This window comes from Hesperophylax consimilis, chromosome 2 (genome assembly GCF_061612785.1).
Source record: "Hesperophylax consimilis isolate HC1 chromosome 2, BYU_Hcon_1.0, whole genome shotgun sequence".
NCBI classification, from domain to species: domain Eukaryota; kingdom Metazoa; phylum Arthropoda; class Insecta; order Trichoptera; family Limnephilidae; genus Hesperophylax; species Hesperophylax consimilis.
In genome coordinates this window covers 8,940,169-8,965,811 of record NC_142837.1, presented here as the reverse complement: position 1 = coordinate 8,965,811, position 25,643 = coordinate 8,940,169, and the positions used below count along the sequence as shown (strand labels likewise).

Here is a 25,643-nt window from a genome sequence, read left to right as displayed (position 1 = left end):
GAGCTTTGTAAGCTAAAAATGTGAACATTTATATTGGAGTGAAGTATTAAATTCCTTTGTGATACGAAATAAATTGATTTTTAACCCTTTGGTCCCTATAATTTATTACGACAGGCTTTATAAAACGTTTTAACATAGAATGAGAAAAAAAAATTAATGTACAATTCTTGTTTCACAAACCAAGGTGCATTTATCCATAGCAAAATCTATGGGGAATTTCCTGTTTGTATTTAATCGCACATTTAGTGCCAATTTAACTTAAGGTTTTAAATATGAGTGAATAAGCTGAATAAGGATAGAAAAAGTTAAATGAAACCTTCAATAATGTTCATATTCGTGTTTAAATAGTTTAAACCGTACTAAGTTACAATTAAAAAAGGTTTAATAAAATAAGGTTTTTCAAAACTGACGTAAAGAAATGTTATTATTCTAAAGGAGGTTTATACCAAAAAGGATGTAAGAAAGCCCTTGACATTATATTAATATAATGTAAAGAAATTTTCTCAAATATGGAGAAGATGTGGAGAAAGGTTGGACTGCACACCTCCAGGAGAAAGCGAGAGAGAGACAAAGAAGCTAAGGCGGGGGCAGACAAGGCCAAGAGCGATACTATCAGGACAGAGCAGGGAACCTCTTCCCGGGCTAAAGAGGAATTGAAGGATGGAGAGGATGAAAGCACCCTGAGGAGCTCTTACATCGTGAGGAGTGGGGAGGAGTACGTGCTGGTGGAGAGGCGGCGTAGGCGGCGCAGGAAGAGCGTGGGATGCAGCGGGGGCGGCAGTGGGAGCCTCAAGCCGGGCCCCCAGCCGGGCTCGGTCCCGGCCCACAATCCGGGCTCCAAGCCGGGCACGGTTCCGCTCCGGCGCCCCCCCGCGCGCCTCCGCATCTTCGGTATCGAGTGGCCGCTGCACTCAAACGAGTGCCGGTGAGTTCTCCCCTAATTAAGTAGCGTTGAATTTAAGTATGTTTCTAGGTGTAGGTAGAGGCAGGTTTCGAGTCTGAAGTCGTAATAGAATTGGGATTTAGGTCAGCATTCGGCTAGATGTTGCGTTCAGGTTTTTAGTTCCACAATGTCGTAATTGTAATTTGAACATATGTGTTTATGGCTTTGTTTTATTTGTTGTTTCTTAAGGTGTTAGAGGCGCGGGCGATGGGTTCCCGGCGCTGGTTCCACCCCACCCTATCGGGGCTCTACGCCGAGCAGCTCCTGCTGGAGAGTGGGATTGACGGCTCCTTCCTCGCTAGACACTCCTGCAGCAGTCCCGGCGACTTCACACTTTCCGTGCGGCGGAACGGACAGGTTACGCACATAAAGATTCAAAACAATGGAGACTTCTTCGATCTGTACGGCGGAGAAAAGTTTGCGACCCTCTCCGAGCTGGTGGAGCACTACATGGAGAATAGAGGGCAGCTGCGCGAGAAAAACGGAGACGTAATCGAGCTGCGCTACCCGCTCAACTGCGCCGACCCCACCACCGAACGCTGGTTCCACGGGCACCTGTCCGCCAAGGAGGCCGAGCGCCTGCTGCTAGAGCGAGGCAAGTACGGCTCCTTTCTCGTACGCGAGTCCCGTAGCAAGCCCGGGGACTGCGTGCTGTCCGTCAGGTCCGAGGACCGCGTAACACACGTCATGATCCGTCGACACGAAAATAAATACGACGTGGGAGGTGGAGAGAAATTTGAAACCTTAGCCGAGCTAGTCGAGCATTACAAGAAGAACCCCATGGTAGAGACCTCCGGGAGTGTGGTGCACTTGCGCACTCCTTTCAACGCGACTAGGATCAACGCCAGCACTATCCAGGTCCGCGTGCAGCAGCTGCAAAAGGAAAACGGCCACGGGGGTCTAGCAAACAGCAAGGCGGGCTTCTGGGAAGAGTTCGAGTCCCTACAACAACAGGAGTGTCGGCACTTATTCTCCCGCGATGAGGGAAGCCGGCCAGAAAATAAGGATAAAAATAGGTATAAAAACATTTTACCCTTTGATCACACGAGAGTGAAGTTGAAAGACGTGGAACCCAATGCTGCGGTGGGAGCCGAGTACATTAACGCTAATTACATCCGACGGACGGCGGTTGATATCGACCAGATCATGCAGATGCAGGCCAGTCTGTCCAACGGGGAGCTCTCTAGCGGAGGACTGGCGGCGCTGGTGTCCGGGGCTACCACGCTAGCCGGCCAGGCCGCGCCCGCCTATGGCTCCAAGCTGTACATCGCTACACAGGGCTGCCTGCCGCACACCATCCCGGACTTCTGGGCCATGATATGGCAGGAGGATACTAGGGTGATCGTGATGACCACCAAGGAAATGGAGCGCGGCAAGGTGAAGTGCGCACGCTACTGGCCGCCCACGGGGGAGTCCGACACGTACGGCAAGTTCAAGGTACGCACGGACTCGCGGCAGTCCAGCTCGGACTACACGCTGCGGGAGTTCACGGTATCTCGGGCGGGTGGCAATGGCAAGGAGGAGAAGGAAAGGAAGGTGTATCACTACTGTTTCCAAGCTTGGCCGGATCACGGGGTGCCCGCCGACCCGGGGTGCGTATTGAACTTTCTGCACGATGTCAACAGGCGACAGGAGCAGGTGATGGCGGAGGGGGATGCTCCTTTTCAGGCGGCGATCTGCGTACATTGCTCCGCGGGCATCGGGCGCACGGGGACCTTCATCGTCATAGATATGATCCTAGACCGCATCAAGCGGGAGGGGCTAGACTGTGAGATAGACATTCAGCGTACGATCCAGATGGTGCGGGCGCAGCGGAGTGGTATGGTGCAGACGGAGGCTCAGTACAAGTTCGTGTACCTCGCCGTGCAGCACTACATCGAGACGGTTGCGCAGCGCATGGCCGCGGAGCAGCGCTCTCTGGCGGCGCGGCGCGAGTACACCAACATCCGGCGGGCTGGTCCGCAGCCTCCGAGGCCCGCCACCCCTCCGCATCTCATCTACGAAAACGTGGGCCTTCCTCCTCCTCCTCCCACCCCCACCACCCGCGTGCACCAGCCATAAACAAGTTATATTTGCTTTGGTGTATACCCTCGCCAGTTACACAGCAATGCTATGTTCGTGCTTATAATAAGATAATAATGTACAATTATTTTGTAATAGGTAATATTTTCTTATACAAGATTAATCATCACACGTTAGCTCTCGTGCCGAGGTGATCTGATCACGCACAGGGCGGTGATGGAAGAGTTTTAATATATTCATATTATCTGTAATTAATTAAATATATGTAACGGATCTTTATAATTACGCACATACATTTTTGATTAATTTCAAAATTTTACATACCCGAGTATCTTTAAAAAAATTTCGCCTTAGATAATGAATTTACTATTTCATTTCAATTAATTTAACGGTGAAACGATAGTTGATTGCATTAATTTAATTAACTCTTTACGTATTGGTTGACATTAATATAACGCTGTTTAGAAGATGCTTAGATAATATGCGTTTTTTAGATTTATCGTCTGATTCTCTAAGTATTATTTTTTTATTATTAAAATGTTATCGTGTTCAATCGACATCATGTGCCTTCACAACCGACAACTTTACTGTTTGCGGCAGTGTAAAAGAACATACCAACAGCCTATGTTATGTAACTCTGTCTGTGATGGTGTGAGGCACAATGCACCAATGTTAGACATTGCTTTTAAGCTGTGAGACACTGTCAATGTATTATAAGAAATTGTCGGGGGTAATGTTAGACACTGCCTGTGAGCTGTGAGACAGTGTGGCGATGAAAGCCAATGTCTACGACGATGTAAGACATTGTCTGGAACAATGTGAGATACTGCCAGTGAGCTGTGAGACAGTGTGGCGATGAAAGCCAATGTCTGCGACGATGTAAGACATCGTCTGGAACAATGTGAGATACTGCCAGTGAGCTGTGAGACAGTGTGGCGATGAAAGCCAATGTCTGCGACGATGTAAGACATCGTCTGGAACAATGTGAGATACTGCCAGTGAGCTGTGAGACAGTGTGGCGATGAAAGTCAATGTCTGCGACGATGTAAGACATAGTCTGGAACAATGTGCCAGTGAGCTGTGAGACATTGTGGCATAGTAATGTAAGACACTGTCGGTGACAATGTGAAACATTGTCTGGGGCAATGTTAAACACTGTCTGCGAGCTGTGAGACACTGTTACTGTGCAAGACACTGTCCGTGATAATGCGACTCTTCTGACATATATTTAATGTATTTCCACCGCACGATGTCGATATAGGTAATATTCTAATGGTGCGTTTTACAATGTGATAATGTGTGTAAAAGAAGGACATCTCTATATTTACCCTTGTTCAACTCATTGCATTGTATCCAGTTTCGACTTTTACTCTAAATGCACTGCTAAATGATGCTCAGGCTTAGATTTTGTCTATTTTTGCGATCATTAAAAGTTTAAATGATTTTCCACGATAAGCTCTTGTGATGAATTATAAAAATTCCATAATTTGCAGTTTCTGCAATGGAGATCTCCCTACAGACCACTGGGCACACTAGCAGTGCCTAGGGTGTGCTTATTTATTAATTTCGCATTTAATATATTTTTTTACATTAGCTCCACACAGGAGGCCCTGAGGAAAAAAATCCCTCAGAGCCTATTCATCTTTGGGGATGCTGTATGGAAAGTATTTTTAGGGAAATGAAGGAGTGGAAGTTCTGGGAAGGAAAAAGGTATGAGAGGTGGGTAGGAATCTTGGTATCAATGTGTCTAGGAGTGACGACGTATAAATCCATTCCACCCACTGCGGTGCAAGACGATCGGTCGAGACAGACCGGCTGGAGAGGTCAAAGGCTCTCCCTCAACCAGTCTCTCGCGATCCGGCCTACCACGCAGCAGGTGGGCAAACGCCGCATTTTATCACTTGAAATCTTAATATTCCATATGGATTCTAAGGAACAGTACATACTTTGGTTCTTGTGAGGTTTATTAGCTGTTAAGACTTGTTCCAATCTCGTGAGAAGGTAAGACTTTATCAACCACTTTTTTTTTGCCATTTTATTTCACCATTTAATATCGAGAAATTGATGTTTAAAGTAACATATTAACATTATAAAACCCATCCCCTGTCCATTCTAATGAAAGCAATTTACGAAAAAGTTTTTTTTTCCACAAAATCTATTTATTTAAAAATTGAAATCTTGAAATCAATTTACAATCCAACTCTTGTTATTATGTATATTTTTGTGAGGAATATTTATTATTGGCTAATTATTTATTTAAAAAATGCATAGATTGAGTATGAGAAATTTTTATTTTTTTTTGACTCCACGAAATATAAAATAGTCTTAAAACATCGAATTGTATTATTGACTGTAGAGATTTATTTTATTTTTACCAATTACAGGTGCGTATTTATTATAATATATTCCATACCCAAATGCAAACTTATTATACTATTGTATTCAATGTTTAATATAACCATCACATATATTGTCATGAATGTGGGGGAGATAATATATACATATAAAACCTTAGATTATATTGATGTCATGTAAATAACTATATTTGTATTTTGTAAAATGGGTGCTTATTTCAGTCACGAATCCACTCGTGATATAATATTAACGGAACAATATCTAACATTGTGATCATTGTAAAGTTATAAAAATAAAAGAAATATACTCACTTTACTTATGATTATAACACATATGTATATGATAAAAAAATATTAAACGTTTTACCTTATGACATTTTTATGCACAATTTTGTATCAACAATGTGAATTTTGTATGATGAACTGGAGTTATCAAAAATAATTTTTAGGATAATCCGTTTGAATGAAATATTCAATGTTTGGCAAATAATTACAGGATTGTATAAAATCGAGAGGATTTTTGGAGTTTTCCACCGTTGGGTTGAGATTCAACGTGTTTTTTTTGTTTTGTTTTATTTTTGTATTCGGTTAGTGTCCTTTTTATTTCTTTGCATAAAATATTTTTTAATAAATACACACATTTAATTTAGTTGCTGTTTTCATTGCTGTTTTTACACTTTCCCAAAATCAATGCACAGAAATCCTGTATCTATACCGATTTGAAAGAAAAGTGACCCGCCAATTTAAGCAAACCGAGACTCCTGGGAACAACACAAGAACCATACAAGCCAATTAATTTGAGTATCTGTTCAAGAAAAGATTTAGATATTTGGAAATATTTGATCAATTAATCAAAAAGGGAATCAAAAAGGAAAATTGAGCCTACTTTGAGCACCCGAACACGCCTAGAACACACTTGTACCGATTTATCATCACATATATATATATATATATATATATATATATATATATATATATATATATATATATATATATGTATCTCCCAAAATATTTGCATTTCGGGGAGTAAGGGGCACCAAAGTCCCAAGAGTAACAACTTTATTCTCTGTCTTAATAATAGATTGTTCCGAGTCCTGCGAGCAGGGCCTCAAGTACTTCCGGGAGGTCGCAACTTTTTTCGTTTAAAGCTCCATTATTCTATGTAGTACTAGGATCAAATTTTAACTAAAATAAAGAGCATTCTTTCTCTTTCAAAGTGCTTAGAAAACAGTTTCCTAACTCTACGGACCTTCAGTCGGTACGTGAAGACGCCGGAGTGTATATGGGAGGGTAACGCGTGCGCACCTCCGGAATATGTTTTGTCACGGCGCGGCGGGCATACTCAAGGTCACATTTGAGGTCACAGTACTGCTGGGAGGATCAGGAAGTATTTCCAGCATGACTCGCAGTCTTCAGGCAGGACATTTTGCACATGAAACTCGTCCTACCGGAAGAGCTTCTAGCTGGGAGAACCATCGGGTAATCTATAATAATAATAATAATAATGTTTATTTCAGCTGGACAGAGCGGTGTGTGCAATGCTCTGCTGCCATAAAAGTTTACATAATACATAAAAATAAAATGAATAAAGACATAAATGAAAATAAAAATAATAAATAAAAAATCAATACATTGATGTGCACATTAGGACTTTATGGTGGCTTGAGTGAAATTCTCCATCTCCGGTGTAGAGGCGCTCCCTGCCACTGGGCAACGGCCTGGACAAGAGTGTTGTCCGATCTCTGGTAGCGCTGACTCGTCCCGGCTATTCTGTGGCGCATCAAAGCAGCAAACCCATGCACCCTTCCTTCGGTGAACATCTGTGAGGCGCTGCATCGCCAGGGGAGGCCAAATAGGGCTCTGTATGCGTGGTTGTACTGTACTCGGAGTGTGTTCATGACGCCTTGTGTGTATGTCGTCCATAGCTCGCTAGTGTAGAAGCTCATACAATATGTTATATATCATTAAGGACATATTATTCTACTCATGGACGGGGGACTGCAGAAGGCCTTTAGTCGTTTTCTACTTTCCGTCATACAGTATCACGAAGCGTCTAATTAACCTTATTTAGCCTGGCATTTTGGATCAACAGAAAAGGTGTCTATTATCCCAGCACCAAATATCGGTGTCCCATAATCTATAATATTGCTGCGAATGCATATGAAAATGAAAGAATTAACAATATTATTTGACAAAGTTGAATAAATAGGTTCGCTATCCCCGATCAACACCATACTCGTTATAACGAGTAGTTCTAGCAGTAGGTACGTATCAACATGAAACATCAATTTATCCAATTTATAATCTTCGCGATCATTGTGTATTGGTGATTTATTTATTTATGTCTATTCTTGAATACACATTTTACAATTTTTTACAGTGGTTTATATTGTAGTACAGAAAAATAGGTATAAAAAATAAAGAACATAGGTTGATGTAGGTAAAACTGTGTGTGGTTGATATTGTATGTTACGTGAACACCTCACTAGGAGAACCTGTGCTGAGGTGTTTACGTGTTTGTGATTAAGTGTGACAGGTATTTATGTGTTGTGGTAGAAAGTTATTTATTTTTTTATTTTTTTTTCACAGACATATTGAAACATGAAAACACACATATATATGTGCGTGTATGTAATTTTTGGATAATTCTTAAAGAACGTGTATAATATTTAATTTTATTTATCATATTTTGGTTATGTTTGGTTTGGAATTATAATCTTTTGAATAAAGTGAATATCTTGATTTTTTATCCAGGCTACGATATGTTTTTTGAGAAATTCAATCCAATGTTGTATTTGTATTCGTTTCTTGAAATAAGTTATATTTATTTAGTGATGATACATTACAAAAATAATAACAATAATATTAATTATTGTTATTATTCCCAGTGAGTTTAAAAAAACTCATATCGGGAAAGACAACATAAACAAAATAAACTTATTTTTACACAAGAAAACGTATTTAAAAAGGGAGTTCAATGAAAAGTGTACATAGATTTTAAAATATACTAGACAGACTTAACACTGTTAATTAGAAAATATTTCATAAATACGTAAAAAGAAGTTCCAAAGAGTGTGTCACTCCTTAATAAAACTGCTGAGGAAATAGTTTTTGCCACTGATTTTTGTTCGTTGCTGGAAGTTTTATGTTACTAGGTAATGCGTTGTATTGCCTATATGCGATGGAAGGAGTTAATTCCTAATTTAATCTTGTAAGTAGATGACGATAAGTGTATAAGATTTTGTCATCGTGTTTTGTGTTGGTGTTTGTCGGAATTACTCAGCAGTTGGAAATACTGTTGGTATTTGAGGAGTGTTGAGATGTTATATTTTGGCAGAATCGTAAATGGAAGAATTTGTGTTTGTGAGTATATATCTTTGACCTGTGCATCCCATGGTAGATGATATATATTCTTTACGGCTCTATTTTGAATGACTTGTATTTCGGATGTTTGTTTTTTGGTAATGGTGCCCCAGATACTAACTAGATAACTCAGTTGGGAGTGGATCATAGCATAATACGTGGCACGCAGTAGAGATGTGGGGAGCACACCTTAAAGTCGATAGAGTACACCAGTTATCGGGGAAATTTTGGATTTTACATTCTCAACATGGGAGTTCCACGAGAGATTAGAGTTTATGAGTAACCCCAAATATTTCGTTACTTGTACATGTTGTAGCTTTTCATTTCCAAGACGATATTCATCCTCATGTTATCTTTTTTCAAGAAAGTAAGGTAATGGTTTTTTTAAACATTGAGGCTTAATTTGTTTAATCGCAGCCATTTAGCAAGCTTTGCGAGATCTTTATCCATTAGAGCTTCAAGTTCCTTCAGATTTTTACAATGATAGTAAATAATAGTATCATCAGCGTAATGTTGAAGTTTTCCCGAGATATCACATTTAGCTAAATCATCGATATTTAGTAAGAAAAGTAGAGGTCCAAGAATCGAGCCCTGTGGCACTCCCTCATAATCTTGTGGTTCCCTCCGATATCGCCAAGGTAAAATCTATCATTTCCCGACTATGCCCAAATGTTCCACTTTCTGTAGAAGTATTTATGATTTGCAATATCAAAGGTTCTTTTAGATCTGTAAATATAGCTGCCACATATTCGCCTTGGTATATGTAAGGTGGCACATTGGGTTGTAGTTTTTACAAAAACCATTGCTGTGGAGTTACTAGAGATGTATTTTACTAATCTATCTTTGATAATTGTCTGGAATACCTTTGAAAATACCGATAAGATCGATATTGAACGAAAGTTAGAAATAAATTTCTTACAGTCTTATTTATAAATCGGTATAATTTTCGCTAGCTTTATTTGGTTTGGAAATAGTCCCGAGCCTATGGAAAAATTGATAAGGTGGGTTAGGTGCCCGCCTAATTCTTCTTTACAGGTTTTGAGGATGCATTGTGTTACTCCATAGATTCCTGCAGCTGCATTCGACCTAAGTTTCGAGATGACCTTCAATACCTCATCCTTATTCGTCCTAGTCATATATAATAATAATATTTTATTCCAGGATGTGGGGAGGTTAGTGCAATCCCACACGTCCCATATAGATATACATTTTTTTTGTACAATAAATATAATAAATTATCAAATAAGGAAAACTATGCAGGGTGTGGTCTTGAGTGCGCTTGGGCCCAGCGCTCACTCAGGAGTGGCGCTTGGTGCTGGTAGGCTGCGGTCACCAACGTGTTTGCGGAGGCCATTAGCCGCATCCTGGCTCCAGTGACCCGGTGTCTCATCAGGCCGGCAAATCCATTCAGTCCTAGTTCCGTGAAAATTGTCGACGCGCTGCTGTATCTTCGGTATCCAAATATGATTCTACAAGCGTCATTATATTGAATTCGGAGTCGTTCCATCGAGCAAGTTCGGTAGTGACACCATGTCTCACACGTATACAGGCCAGTACAGAATGCGTTGAACAGTATTTTTTGACGGTATTGCTGCATTTGCAAAATCTGCGGGCAATCATGTTAAATACTATGCTTAGGCTTCTCCTTTGTCGTTCGATATCGCCATCGTCCGATAGGTCTTCATTAATAATGTGCCCCAAGTATTTCACGTTAGAACATGTATTTATTTTTGATAAATTAAATAAATAAGGATTGACGTGCCTTTGGTTCCATATAGATTGTATTACAGTCATCCGGGAATGATGGAATGGCATCTGCCAACTTTTCTCCAACTGACAGGAAAAACTCATTAAATGCTGATGCTATTTGACCGGGTTCCCTAATTTCCTAATTTCGAGATTCGATTGTGTATGTGCTCGGTTAGACAGAATTGAGTTAGTGGTTTTCCAAGTTTTTCTTGGGTTAGTTATTCTTGGTTGAAAATTATTCATATAATATTTGTTTTTCAAACTTCTCCTATAGTTAGTAATTATGTGTCTTAGTTTATTTTTACTTATTGCAATAGTAGTATATACATGGGTCTTATTTCCACTGCTTTTGTAGCTCGTTTCGTTCCTTGATTAGAGAATTTAATTTTGGATCACACCACGATGTATTTAAATGTTGCCGATTTCCTATTTTTGCTTCTATTGCATTTTTGAATTAATCTTTATAACTGTCTTCGGGTTTGGTTGAGTTGATAGCGAATTTGTTAGCTGCGAGATAAGATTTTACTGCCATACTGTTGATGACAAGTTTTAGAAAAGCGTGGTTTTGTCCTATTATTAAACCATTTTTAAAAATTATTCTTAAAATCAACAATAAGCATGTTATGGTCACTAAGCGGTTATCTTTATTCGATATGGTAGTTGAAATGTTTTGTCTGTTTGGTATGACGTGTCTAAAATAGTGCTGCTTGTATCAGTGACTCTTGTGGGATATGATTTGTTTTGTATTGAAAAATTGTATGTTAAATTTAAAGAAGAAGGTGTATCTATTTATGGAAGTATCAATGTTGAAATCTCCGAGTATTAATGTATCTTGTCTGCATTTCTCTAGTATTTTTCAAAATGTGCATGTTTGGGCTAGGTTGCGGATAAATGGCATAAATGTTGACTGGTTTCAAATCATTGCTACTTATAAAGCTTAATGAATTTTCGTTGAAATTATTTTTAATGATAGAGCACTTCATAGAATCCAGAACATATATGGTGACACCTCCTCCTTCGTTTGGGAGAGAATATAAAGCACTGTATTACATCTTTGCGATTCTTTCAAGGATAAATAAACCATCCTGTCGCTTCGAATGCAATCAACAATGTTCTCATAATTTCTTTTGACTGCATCGCCATTTCATTGTAAGAATATTATGTACTAAATACACATTTTGGCTGTCCTGAAACGGGAGTCCTTCTCAGTTGCACAGACAAAGATTAATTTTGTTTTGTATTGTTTGTAATTTATATATAATATAATATAAAATAAACCATTTAAGCTAAAAACCTTTATAATCCAACATCAAGTCACTTTTAAGTGATGACAAGAACATGAACAGTATCGCAAATATATTATATATTATACGGACAAAACTGTTTATTCACATTCAAATTCCGTATATACAGACGCAAACAAACAATTATTCTGAAGTATAACTTGCAAAAAGTATTTTTTTCTAAAATAATTAAATTAGCGCGATCTATGAATGACCGGATTATGAATCATTTTAAGTTGACCCAAGTAAAAAAATATGCACTTGGACCATTGTGCTTTTTTAAAACTTACTCTGATTTTCCAATTAACCATTTTAGTGTTGCCACTTAAAACCTGTCAAAGAAGGTGTAAACAATATGGCAAGTATTATAGATCGCATAATTGAATTTGAGGCCACCAACGAATACATATGGCTGAGTAGGCATCGAGTTTGGATCCCACCCAAATGTCGTGAGTTCGATTCCTCGGTTGGCTAAGTCTTCCATCACGATACAAGCAACATAATATATTTTAAATTATTCGTAACCCGGGAGTATTTGTCTTTCTTTAAAATAAATAGGATTTGGTACAATGGTGCATATTATGTATACACTTCTGAGAATGATGTCCCAGCGAACATCACTAAAAAACCGCATTGTGTCTTGCTTACGCCTTCTTATTTATTTATTTAATTCAAAAAACAGTTTTTACATAAAAAGCATACTCTGCACATCTCACTAGGGCATTCCTGTATCAAGATGTGCAGCTTTACAATAATATCATTTAAAAAAATACATATATGTAAATTTAAAATAATAACAACATTAAATTAAATTTAAACAAAAAAAGAAAAGTTTATGACACGGACGTTTCGAGATCGGTAGACAAAAATTAACAAAATTTTAGTAACAAATGTATGAAAAAAATAAAAACCAAAAAAATGTCAACAAAAGAAGCATTATTAAGTAAGTTGGCAACAATAATATTCTTCTGTTAACTAAAGTACAAGGTACCTGTGCTGGCTTATCAGACACAAGCATAGGGAAACCATACTGACAATTACAACATGGATAGTATGAATAATAGATTATAAGAAAAAATAAAAAAATAACTAAATAAAAAAGGTAAATAATAACCGATAGGTAAGTAGATAATATTATAATAAAAAGTAAGTAAGTAAATATTTTAGCTAGACAATAATTAAAGTAAATATTAATACGATAATTAAGTAGATAATAATAATAATAAGTAACATAATAATAAATAACCAAAAGTTATTTTAGAAGTAAATAAGTGCATGCGCAGTAAGTAAATAAGGATTGTATCGAAACAGAGCTTCCACAAGGAATTATGATATAAGCGACAACATGGGTGATCCAAAATCATCATTCTCAGCTAGTACGGAGATTTTGACCATTTTTTTGAATGAATTTAACGTACCTGTAGTTTTTATATTTTCTCCAAGCATATTATATAGCAACGGAGCTCTATATGAAAAACTCCTTTGTCCGAAGGATGTTCTGGTATACACCGGCTGATACATTAAAGAAGAACCCATTCTAGTGCTGCGCACTTGTTGAGATCTTTTGGCAGTAATAGTGTTGTTGAAAAATTTACAGAGAGCCTGTATTATGTCCAACTGCCTTATTGTCATAATTTTGCTTTCACTATATAATAACTTTGATGGATACATAAAATTTCTCTTATACATTATTTTTAAAATTAATTTTTGCGCAACATTCAAAGGCTCTAAGGTAGTCTTGTTACAAGAACCCCAACAGACAACATTATATGAAAGCATTGATTGAACTAGAGCATAATATACAGTTTTTAATGTAACTTTGTCCAATATGTTTCTTAGATTTTTGAAAATGTAGGCTAGCCTTCTTATTTTGTTTCTTAATGTAGTAATGTGATTGTTCCATTTTAAATTTTTATCAATAATTAAACCCAGGTATTTGATGTTGTCTACTCTTTCCAAAGATTGACAGTTACACTCCTGCACACAACAATGTATTTTTAATGAACGTTCCAAAGTTGGTTGATTTACAGAGGAAATGCTAAAAGTAATATATTTAGTTTTGTTCATGTTTAAGGTTAACAAGTTTTGATCAAGCCAATTTTTGACTGCCCTTAATCCTGCCTCGCACTTAGCATACGTTTCGTTCCACGTGTCAGCAGCAAACACCAAGACAGTGTCATCTGCAAATACAATTGAAGATCCAGAAAATTTCAGTTTACAGAGGTCGTTAATATATAACAAAAATAGAATTGGACCCAGAACACTACCTTGAGGAACACCATATACAATCGATTTATTTGAGCTAATGTGATCATTAATTATTACTCTCTGTGTTCTATTTTCAAGATATGATCTGAACCAATCTAAAGATTTATTAACAATACCCATTGAACTGAGTTTTTTAAGAGTAAACCGTGGGATACGGTATCAAATGCCTTAGACAAGTCTAAAAAGACGGCCATTGCTTTATTGCCAGTATCAAGAGCTTCTACGACTGTGGTGATCATTTTTAATGCAGCATCACTTGTTCCCATGTTCTCTCGGAAGCCAAATTGATTATCTGAGAGAATTTCATATCTTTTTACATAAGACATCAACCTAATTTTAGCTAATTTCTCTATTATTTTTGATAACGTATTTAGCAAGGAGATAGGTCGATAGTTATTTACATCTTTGTTATCTCCTCCTTTAAATAAAGGAATAACTTTGGAATTTTTGCAATGATTAGGGAACAAGCCATTCTCAAAACTAACATTTACAATGTGTGTAATAGGTATTACTAGTTCAGAAGCATTTTGTTTGTAGACCATTGCACTTATATTGTCATTTCCACTCGAAAAACCTGATTTTAGCTCATTAATCACATTTAAAACTTCATTACAATTCGTTGGTTTGAATTCAAAGCAGGCATTTTGCATAGATTGTGTTGGATTATAATTTTTTACTAAAGATTCTTCACTGGTGTTATTTGCACTACACAAAAGATTAGCAAAATTTTGACCTATATCACTAAAAAAATTATTCACATGGTTAGTAATGACTGTTGGATTATCATTTATGGATACAATGTTATTATTTACTTTCAGTTTATTTATGGGCACTGATTCCTTTTGCAAATCCAATGCTTGTTTTATTATTTTCCATTCTTGCTTTATGTTTCCTTTTACCTCGTGAAGCTTCCCTTTATAATATGTCTGTTTGGTCGTTTTTATAATTTTAGAACAACAATTTCTGTATCTTTTATAATGTGCAAACAGTTCGATATTATTTGGTTCTTTACGACAACTCTTGTGTAATTTGTCACGTTTAATGAGGCAGTTAACAATTCCAGAAGTTATCCATGGTTTCAAGTGCTTTTTATTACAATGGATTCTCTTAGTATATGAGCAATTTCCAATATGTAATTTTAGACGTCTTATGAAATTATCAGCTGCAGTATTGACATCACTGGTGGATAAGACTGTATCCCATGTTTCCTCTTTCAGTGTCGAATTTAGTAGGTCATTATCCACAGTTAGTCTAAGCTTTACGTCTATTTTTTTTGATTTTGTTACTATTATATTATTTTAGTGGAAAGGGGACAATGTAAGCTATTATATCTAAACGTTTACCGAATTTATATTGGTAAAGCTTTTACAAGGTTTTGGTTCGCGTTGTATTTTATTGTACTATATTTTGCAATTTAATTATTTCATAAGATACCTACATAAACGTGTATCGTTCTTTCTATCTGAAACATTATCCCTAATAATATCACATTTAATAAAAAAAACACTTTTAGGTACTACAAAGTTAATATGAAGAGCACTCACCCAGGGCCGGTTGAAGACCGGTATAGACCCTGGGGACTTATATTTCCAGAGGATGTCATAATTTGAAAAAAATGTTATCGTTTGCACGTACGTTCCCGAATACGAAATCAGCATTTGGATTCTATTTTGGATTGGATTCTCCATTTTCCAAACGGGTACTGAAGGTGAAATGAACCAGTCAGAAACGAAATTGATTCAACATGAAAACTGGTCGGAGCAGAAACGAAAATAGTAATTTTCACTAGGTACCTATTTTATATTGAAAATTATCTTATTCAACAAACAATGGAATTGAATAACAAAATTCCGGAATTTTTATGTGAATAAATGTATCAAATTGAATGACCAATTGTTCCATTTTGCACAAAAGCCCAGCAACCCGTTTCACTTACACTCGCCTTACTTCGTAGTTCTCCATTCCATTTGAATTTCGTAAACACAATTTTGCATTGGAAATTTAAGCCTCGATTAGGCTAATATTAAGTGAGAAAGTTAATGAGTTGTTTGGCGATCAGAATGACTTACAATCATATTCTCATGACCTGCTGTAGATCACACGTGGAAAACGGGCAGAACGCTGAAGGGACCGAATCCTTAATTCCTGCCGACAGAAAGTGGACAAAAAGTACTGATGCAGTTCCCTCAAACTTCCTCTCATCTCTTCATTGAAGGACTGCCTCTTCAATGAACTCTACCCAGTTGTAGGAGTTCTGACGAGTGAATAATTTTTACTCGGTCCTTCCCACAATTCAAAACAGTTTGGTGAGAGATCTGAATAGCCAGGTACTACAGCCTACTTCACAACCTTCCACTACCCCAACTCCTCCCCCGCCCAGTCACTTCAGCTTCGCAACATACCTAATACCTATCCCAAATGTGGATATAGTAGTCCCACTGGCTTCGGACAGTTGGGACTTACATGCGGTCTTCACGTAAAACAAACACAAAAACTGAACTGACCCTCCTTGTGTGATCTATATACCGATTGAAAGTAAACTGATGTCGCTGATTATAAACGTAATATATTTCGAATTATGGGCTGCAGGCCAATGAAATCTCCATTTTTGAATTTCGATGGTCACATAACATTTCTATTAGTTTGTCTCTCAACGATTTACAAAATAATTTATGTTAATACCATTCGACCAACCAGCTACAATGTTTCTGTTATCTGTATACCATAACAACATTTCGCTTAAAATACCGACATAGAAACAATGTTAAATATCTATTCATAAGGAACGCTGCCTGAGAGAACCGTTATGGATAATGTCCCCATAAAGTGAACCCTTCTACGTTTACTATAACGTTATTCAGACGGGAGGTGGCTAGACTGACGTTGTACGCGGTACAGTGAAGATAGGTAAATAAACGGACTTGAGATGGTTTGCTGTGAGTTTTGAGTGTAAACTTCGTGAATTTTCAAATTCGAACATCCGTTGTACCTACACTACTTGTTGTTCCCTTTCGCCAAAAGCAATAAGTACAATAATCAAGGGTAATAAACGTATGTGTAAATGTAGTCAGGTTTGTGTTGTCGTTTTATGATTTGGGTGTGGAGGGATGTAAGTATATCTGATATCTATCCCAATCTGTGTATATCTGATCCTAATCTGATTTTTCTATTTCAAAATTTCTTTAAAAAATTTGTCTTCCCTAATTTTATATATTACAATTTGTGGTTTTACTCATTAATTTATTTAAGCTATTTTGAAATATTTTCAGTTACTATTCAATATTATTATTATGTTGTTTTGGCAGTATAGACATATATACGTGATGTATTAAAATTAATATTCATAATGTAGAAAGAATTCAAGGAATATTTCTACGCTTGGTAAATTTTAAACTTTACATCCTTTACAGCACATAAATGACCTGTCGTTAATGAATGTTTTAAATATTCCAACTTTAGACAACATACGAAAAATAAACGGTCTAACCTATTTATTAAAAATGTTAAAACTATAAATTCGATTTTGTAAACTCCTGAACATTTATCTGAACTCCAAAAATTATCATTTTATAATACATCTCATTCCAAATATAGTTTGATTTCCCCAATACAACTGTAACTTTGTCAAAAATATAAATGATATGGATGTATTTGACAAAAATTTCAACTTGACAAATTGAAACGCCGTATGTGCGAACTATTTCTACCTAGTATAAATTATTGAACAGCTATTTTATACGTTTTTATTATTATTATCGTTGATTTGGAGGTTATTGTGTAGATTATCTATTTTGTATAACTTATTTATATTTTATTAACTCTTATATGGTATGTTACCTTCGTTTTGAGCAAATTACATCAGAAAATAGAAATATATTTAAGTACATAGATAGCACGAGCTGTGAAGAATTCATGACGTCCGAGTTCTGCAATTCGAGATTTTTTCGGAAACAAACACAGATTTCTAGCTTTATAGTTAATCTAAAGTAAAGAAAACAAAAGCTTCAGGGGGATTCCAGGGGGAAGAGGAAGGGAGGCTGGCGCCAGTAATCCGGTGCTCCAGTGAGGCAGCCTCCGTGATGTCACCCCCGCCAGCCTCTTTGCGACGTCGCCATTGCAGACCCCTTCACCCGTACAGTCTACACCTCGTGGTCTTAATAATTACTGTCATCATGCTTTACTTTTTCAACTTACACGTAGTGGAAAAACAACTCTGGTTTCGGTGACAAATTAAACTATTTGGAATCCTATTTAAGATGCTTTGCTAAAGTTAGGTGACGCAATTTTCTGTTTCACTAAAAAATAAGTTTTTAACCGCCTGTCCACACTGTCGATCAAATTCAATTAAGCTGTAATTGCAAAAAATGTAGAATGCAACTCGGCTCCACTATCATAAATACATTTTCTTATCGATGTCTGCGTTCTAATTGAGAGGTAGATACTCTCTTACGAACTGTCCTGGTAAAATACTACCGTTCAGAATCGATATGCTGCTCGAAATGTCTTTAGTCGTGTGTTTTCCACCCCACTTTCAGAAGCATCACAACATACACTCATTGGGGATTCCATATCCCCACTAGCTCCACACAGTTGGGACTATATATCAGACGGGAGACTTTTGCAGCGTTAAATTGACGGTTATTGCTACCAACACGCTGTCAACCTTAAAGGCCCCCAATTAATTTGACGGCCGGCATAATCCAGTGGTAACGCATTGGACTGCCATTCCGAAGGTCGCGGGTTCGAACCCGGCGTGCGCAAATAAATTTTATTTGATTAATTTGTGTTATTTCACAATTAATTAATTAAAATAATATATAGTATATTTGCGGCACGTTCCAGAGTGGAAGATACTACCAGTATCGCCCTGGTGTAAGACCACCATTCAGAATTGAAACGTTGCTCCAAATGGCTTTAGCCGTGTTTAGTGACTAGATCTGAATAGCCAGGTACTTCCCCACCTTCCTCTTTCCCTTCCCCACTTACCTTCAGCCTCACAACACCCCCCAATTGGGGATGCCATAGTCTCACTGGCTCCAGACGGGAGCAGTTGGGACTCTTGTGAGGTATTCACTATAAAAAAAAAATAAATAATAATAATTTTTGTTTCACACATATTACTGTAATTTATTTTACATGTTATTTTATGGCCTTCGTGAAAAATTAAATCAGCTGCCAAGACAATTTCCCAGCATAACTACGGAGAAAAACTACCCTTTCATTTATTTATTACCATCTCACCAGCCGCCGGTTCAAGAAAAAAATACATACGAAGTCTCATAAGCAGAATCCATGACTCATCTCGGAGTAAGCGCACAGCCTCCCACGGTATGATCTCCATTTCTTTTATGGAAAATGGATGTTATTCATCCAATTCGTAATTTGGAATTAAGACGTTAAGGAATGATGTACTATATTTAGTTTGTAAATAGACGACAATCAGGGGTTAATTGGCATTCAGTTCTTTATGACTCTTACAGACCGGTGAAAAAAATAAATTATTATGACTGTAAGATTTGTGAAGCTGAAAGTATTTAAAAAAATATTTGCCTCAGGATCATTTTCCTTCAAAAGAACAAATTTACCTTCCGATTGTTTACAAACTTGAAAACTTACGATAAATCTCCAATTACATTATAAAAACACAAGACACGTTGTATTCTTGATCTTTGAAGAGTATGCTGAAGAAACAAATATGTTGTATAACCCCGCTAAAACGGCTCTATTGGTCATAAGACATGGGCAAGGCCCGAAAAATATTCCTCCAGCTACCTTGAACGGTGTGAACTTAAAGGTGACCGAAGGAACTAAATACCTTTGACACATAATCACCAGTAATCTGATGGACGATGATGATATCGATAGACAAAGACGAGCTCTCAAACGTTAAAGCAAACATGCTCAGTAGAAGATTTCGCCTTTGCAGTACCGCAGTAAAAAGGACGCTCTTCCTTTCCTTCTGCGCAACGTTGTACACGTGCGACCTATGGAAAAACTAAAAAAAGAGTAGTATAGAAACACTACGGGTCCAATACAACAATGCCTTCCGCACAATGTTTTGTCTCCCCTTATACTGCAGCGCTTCCCGTATGTTCACGGAGGGGCGAGTTCCCGGATATGCAGCCCTTATTATTTCCAGGGTGGCAGGAATGAGGGAAAGGATAAGAAGCTCTGGAAATATCCTCACTATGGAAGCCCGCCTCACTCCATCCTCCAGTATTGACGCACACTGGAGAAAAATACTAGCGCCTAATATAGTCACGGCTCCCTAAAGGCTTCAACTTTCTTTTAATTTTATCATTTTATTCTATTTTATTTTCAATTTATTCTGTTTTTTTCTTTGTTTTTCTGTTCTATTTTTTTGTTTTTGATCATATATTTCTTTGTATTTCAATAAACATACCGAAATAAGCACTTTTATTATTCAAATATGATTTACTTTTATTATTATTATTATTAATACATTTTGAACAAAAAAATGTACCACCGCTTACTCCCCATGACTCTTCAAGGTAGATTGTTGTTGTAGTAGGTTGCAAGTTAACATGATTTGGATAGAGCGGAATGATTCAGTATTGATTGTGTTTGGCAGTCAGCCCCTGCACAAGGGTGTTGTCTCCGAGGCAAAGTATCCCATTGGAGGCTGTAGTTCTAGCGAGATGCGGGGTGGGTAGAAGTTTGAGCCTTTGGGGATGGAGTGAGTAAGCAGATGATGTTATAATATAACGAAGAATAACAAACTAATTATAAGAGTTGATTGAATCTCTCCGAATTGACTTGCGTTAAGATTACTGGGAACTTCAATGATTAGGTTACACGGGGTAAGAATTCATCGCTGTGTGAATGTGATATCGATTCACACACTATCCATCTACTTAGGTATACAAACAAGATTGTTTGTGGCGGGAGGGCGGACACTGGGTGGGTGGCGTAGATTTGATTTTTACAAATCTACAGTTTTATTCCGATTTTGGTGACGTTTTGCACACTTGACCTTCACAAACAAGAGAAAGGACGTTGTCTACAAGAGATATCTAAAAACCACCTCCATTACCCTTTCTCACCCCTTAAAACAAAATTTTGATACTTGATGAAATTTTACACCTTTGACGTTAAAAATAAGATGAAAATTACTGTCTACATTTGGTTTAGAAAAGCTCTGCAAAAAGTTCGGGCAACGTCGTGTTCTACCGCTAGTAAAATATAAAACTTTCTAAAATAATCACGTTTAATATTATAACTCTTTTTAACTCTTCAAAACGACAGTTTAGTAATTACACTGCCAGACTTTTTTTTAACATGATTTTCAAACGTATAAAATTTATGTACCTACCTAATAATTAATTCGTTTCGGTTATTACCTACCTAATTAAAAACTACGCTGTATTATGCTCCAAACTGCGTTATTTTTGGTTATTATCTAATATTGATCAACGCAATACTGCCACCTACTTAAAAACTACGATGTATTTTGCTCCAAACTTCATTGTTTTCGATTATTTTGAAATATTATGTACTCGTCAATATAGTGATTACAGAGAAAATAGTGATTAAAGATAATTTTGAGAAGTGAGAAGTGATAATATTATTAGAAGGATTTATCCGATTTGCCCTCGGGTAGGGATCTCCCGGGACCTAAGTTCAGATTCATGAAGGATGTCACCAAAATAAAAGGGAAGGTATCCGTTTATGGTACTCGACGGTCTTTGTGGTCCTGAATTCAAGATACTCTAAGTTTTGCCCTGGTGAAAGACCACCTTTCGATGTGAAACTTTGCTGAAATAGCTTTAGCCTTTTTTGGTGACCAGATCTGATTAGCAAGGTACTGACCCACCTTCCTCTTCATCACTAGGAGGGAATGATCCCCTCCTCACTACCTTAGCTTACCTCACCTCACTTACCTCACCGTCTCATAACATACCCGAACTGGGAATGCCATAGTCTCACTGGCTCCAGAGCGTTGGGACAAGTTGGATCTTGTGCGAAAAAAATCGTTAAGTATCTAGTACCTACGTGAAAAGTTTGATCACCCTTCAAAAGAAAAACGCAATATACGCCATGATATAAAACTTTTTCGTATATTTTGTAAACGGTGTAAAATCAGAAAATTATTATTTTATTGATACACGATTTAGAGAGTAAATGTGGTTTTTTGTGATATTTCACCCTACATGTTAGGGATGACCCTGTGTTATAGCGGGTGAATTTTACAGTTTGCGGACATATAATCTATACATTACTATAATATAAAAAAAAGAAAAATAAGAAAAATGATGTATAGCTAGTTTGGGTTGCAAGAAGAAGATGAAGAAGTTAGAGAATTATAAGAATATGAAAAATTTGAGAAATTATTAGTAAATAGATCACACTAATTAATTATGTAGATACTATACCGCTAAGTTAGGGAATAAGGATAAATTATTGTTTTTTTTCTGAAAGGTGATTAAATTGATAGAGTGTAGAATGAATGGGTATTGTAGTTGTAATGTATTCCGTGTGTAAGGATCCATTTTGTAATTTATTTTTAAAGGAATGGGGTTGACTCACGGTTTTTAGTTTTCAGGGATAAGGTTAAAGATTTTAGGAGCTAGGAAGAAAAATTGTCTTTGAGCTGATGTGGTATGTAGTGAAGGTACTTTGTAGTGACCGTTGGTAATTGTTCTGGTGGTGTAGTTGTGTTGTAAGAAAGTTTTGTTTTTATATTTGAACAGGAAATGTATTAGCGAAAATTTTAGGTGGAGTTGTCGTATGTTTAAGACCTTATACTCTATGAGGAGTCGAGTGGAGGGGTATCTTGTCGGTCGCTTGTTAATGACACGTATTACCATTTTTTGGGCTTTTAGAAGAGGTTCGATGGTAGATTGTGCACAGTCGCCCCACATTATAATGCCGTAAGAAAACCACAACAACAACAATACGGAGAGTGCACACGCATTATTTTTATCCTAACAAAATCATCTAAAGCAGTCATAAAAAGTATTAAATTTAAAGTGTTTCACCTAATTATATTAAATTAACACTGGCTTAAAGCTTACTAATTGTCAGAAAAGTATATAGTGCATTAAAAGTGTTTAAAACAAGGATTAGTGTAATCAAGTGACAGTTGCTATAAGCCCCCCGCGCCCGCATCTACACCGCCCGCGCCGCCAGCGGTAGTACTTACACGCCCTACCAAAAATCCAGGGGTTCACAACTGTTTAAAAAAAAAAGAAAAATAAAAATAAAAATAACAATGGCTCTGAGTGATAAAGCTTCGCAGTACATTACCAAAGTAAATGCGATAATCAGTGGATTGATCTCAATCGTTCATGAACCTAGCAATAAATTCTCTAAGGAAAATATCGTAAAAATAATACCAAAAACAACCGAACTTATGGCTACGATTGCAGAATTGGTAGTCGATTTTGGAGTAATGCAAGGAGAATTAAATTCAATGAAAAATAATACGCAACTCAGCAGGACCAACCCGATTGACATTAATATGGGTGATATTGTCACCGAAATGGAAGATAGGGCCATCAGATCTAACAACGTCATATTATATAACGTTCCCGAGAGCTTGTCTGATGAAAAGGCAGTCATCATTGCGGAAGATAGAGATAAAGTTTCTTCGGCTATAAAAGCTATCGACCCGTCATTAGATCTAATCAACGTCAAAGTATTCCGACTGGGTGCCAAGAAAATTGCCAACAAAAATCGTCCAATTAAATTGGAATTTACAAACAATATCGCACCGAGAACTCTCCTACGTAATAGCACCAAATTTAAAGACGGAATCAAAGCAAGTAATGACTTAACCATCCTCCAAAGGAATCAATTGGTGGAGCTTAGAAAGCAGTTATTGTTCCGTCAAGAGAATGGTGAACCAAACCTTACCATAAAGTACATAAACTCCAAACCAACTATTGTTACAACCCTTCCAAAAAACGACACAATGTAAACAAACTGAAGTGCTATTACCAAAATGTCAGAGGCATGAAAACTAAACTTAAGGACTTTAAAATACATGCCCCAACACTGCCACATGACATCCTCATTCTTACGGAAACCTGGCTGGAACCATCCATCAACTCTGCTGAGCTTGGTCTACCCCACCATCATATTTACCGGTCTGACAGAAGTCAACAAACCAGCGCTAAATCTAGAGGCGGTGGCGTCATGATAGCTGTCAACAAGATACATCCTTCAAAACTTCTGAAAACCAAAAATTCTAATGTGGAACAAGTTTACATTTTACTAAACGGCAAAAATCAAAAAAATATCATAGGCAGTGTTTATATTCCGCCATCATCAGATATAAGTGTATACAAAAGTCATTTCGAGGATATTGAACAACTGTCGTTTAAATTTCCAAATAGTAAAATCACTATCATCGGTGATTACAATTTACCAAAAATCAACTGGGGTACCCGCGACAATTCTACATTATCTCAAAACTCTAGCTTAACTGACACAGAAAAAGAAATAGTTGAATTATGTGATTTCCTTAACCTAGTTCAATTAAACAATGTAAAAAATGACAATAATAGATTACTAGATCTTGTTCTTTGTACCGACTTGTCAACTGCGGTTGGAAAGTCACTCGATTCAGTTCTTCCCCCTGATTCTCATCACCCACCTTTAGATATTACTGTATTGTGTAACCCTATAAAATGCCAAATTAAAAACCAGACACAATATCCTAACTTTAATAAAGCCAATTATGTTGCAATACGCGATTATCTATATAACACTGACTGGTCTATACTAGAAGGAGGTAATCTCGATGAGAATATTAAAGCCTTTTACGATCATCTATATAAAACCATAGAAAACTTTGTCCCAATTAGTTATAAACTATCTTCAAATTTCCCTCGCTGGTTTAGCAAGGACCTCATTAACATAGTAATTGAGAAGAAAAAAGCGCATAAAATTTACAAAGAAACAACAAATCTTTCTGATTTTATAATTTTCAGCAAGCTGCGAAAAGATTGTAATAAATTATCAAACATTTGTTATAATAATTACATTAAGAATGTGGAATTTTCGATTGGTAACAATGTAAAATATTTTTTCAACTATTGTAAAGCTCAAAATAACAACAACCTTGGCATACCTGAAACTATGCACTATAAACTGAAAACTTCCTGTAAAATCAAAGATATTGTCAATTTGTTTGCAGATTTTTTCAAGGATGTATATGAAACAGATATCCCTGATGAAGACATTCCAAACTTTGAGTCCGATATAAATTTACAACTATCTCAGATACATATTGAGATTAAAGAAATTGCAGCATGTATCAAACTACTGGAACCTAAATCGTGCTCAGGGCCAGATAAAATTCCCCCCGTATTTCTAAAAAACTGTGGGAGTAGTGTCTCTTACCCTCTGTACCTACTATTTAATCAATCACTTTTAACAGGCAAGTTCCCACAAATATGGAAAAATAGCTTTCTCACTCCTATATTCAAAAGCGGAGACAAGTCTTTAGTTGAAAATTACAGACCAATATGCATACAATCGTCAATACCAAAAATTTTTGAAAAGTTAATTCTCCAAAAAATATGTTCTTGCATAAAATTTAATATCTCATCATTTCAACATGGTTTTATCTCTGGACGATCTACCTTAACTAACCTTACACTGTATGAACATTTTATCTCTGGTGCTCTTGCTAAT

General features: G+C 36.9%; 2 protein-coding genes across 2 annotated transcripts in view; both read left to right on the top strand.

Annotated features, from left to right (window-relative positions):
- The window catches only part of csw (protein tyrosine phosphatase non-receptor type corkscrew), a 30,136-nt gene extending 24,184 nt beyond the window's left edge, over positions 1-5,952 (top strand). Inside the window, exon 3 of the mRNA XM_089641012.1 lies at positions 1,133-5,952. Within this exon, the coding sequence (XP_089497138.1) occupies positions 1,151-3,004 (1,854 nt within the window). The 5' untranslated portion in view covers positions 1,133-1,150 and the 3' untranslated portion in view covers positions 3,005-5,952. The remainder of the gene's footprint in view (positions 1-1,132) is intronic.
- hwt (SH2 domain-containing adapter heavyweight) overlaps positions 242-25,643 on the top strand; it is a 524,256-nt gene continuing 498,854 nt past the window's right edge. The window contains exon 1 of the mRNA XM_089640998.1: positions 242-925. Coding sequence (XP_089497124.1) covers positions 510-925 — 416 coding nt within the window. The 5' untranslated portion in view covers positions 242-509. The remainder of the gene's footprint in view (positions 926-25,643) is intronic.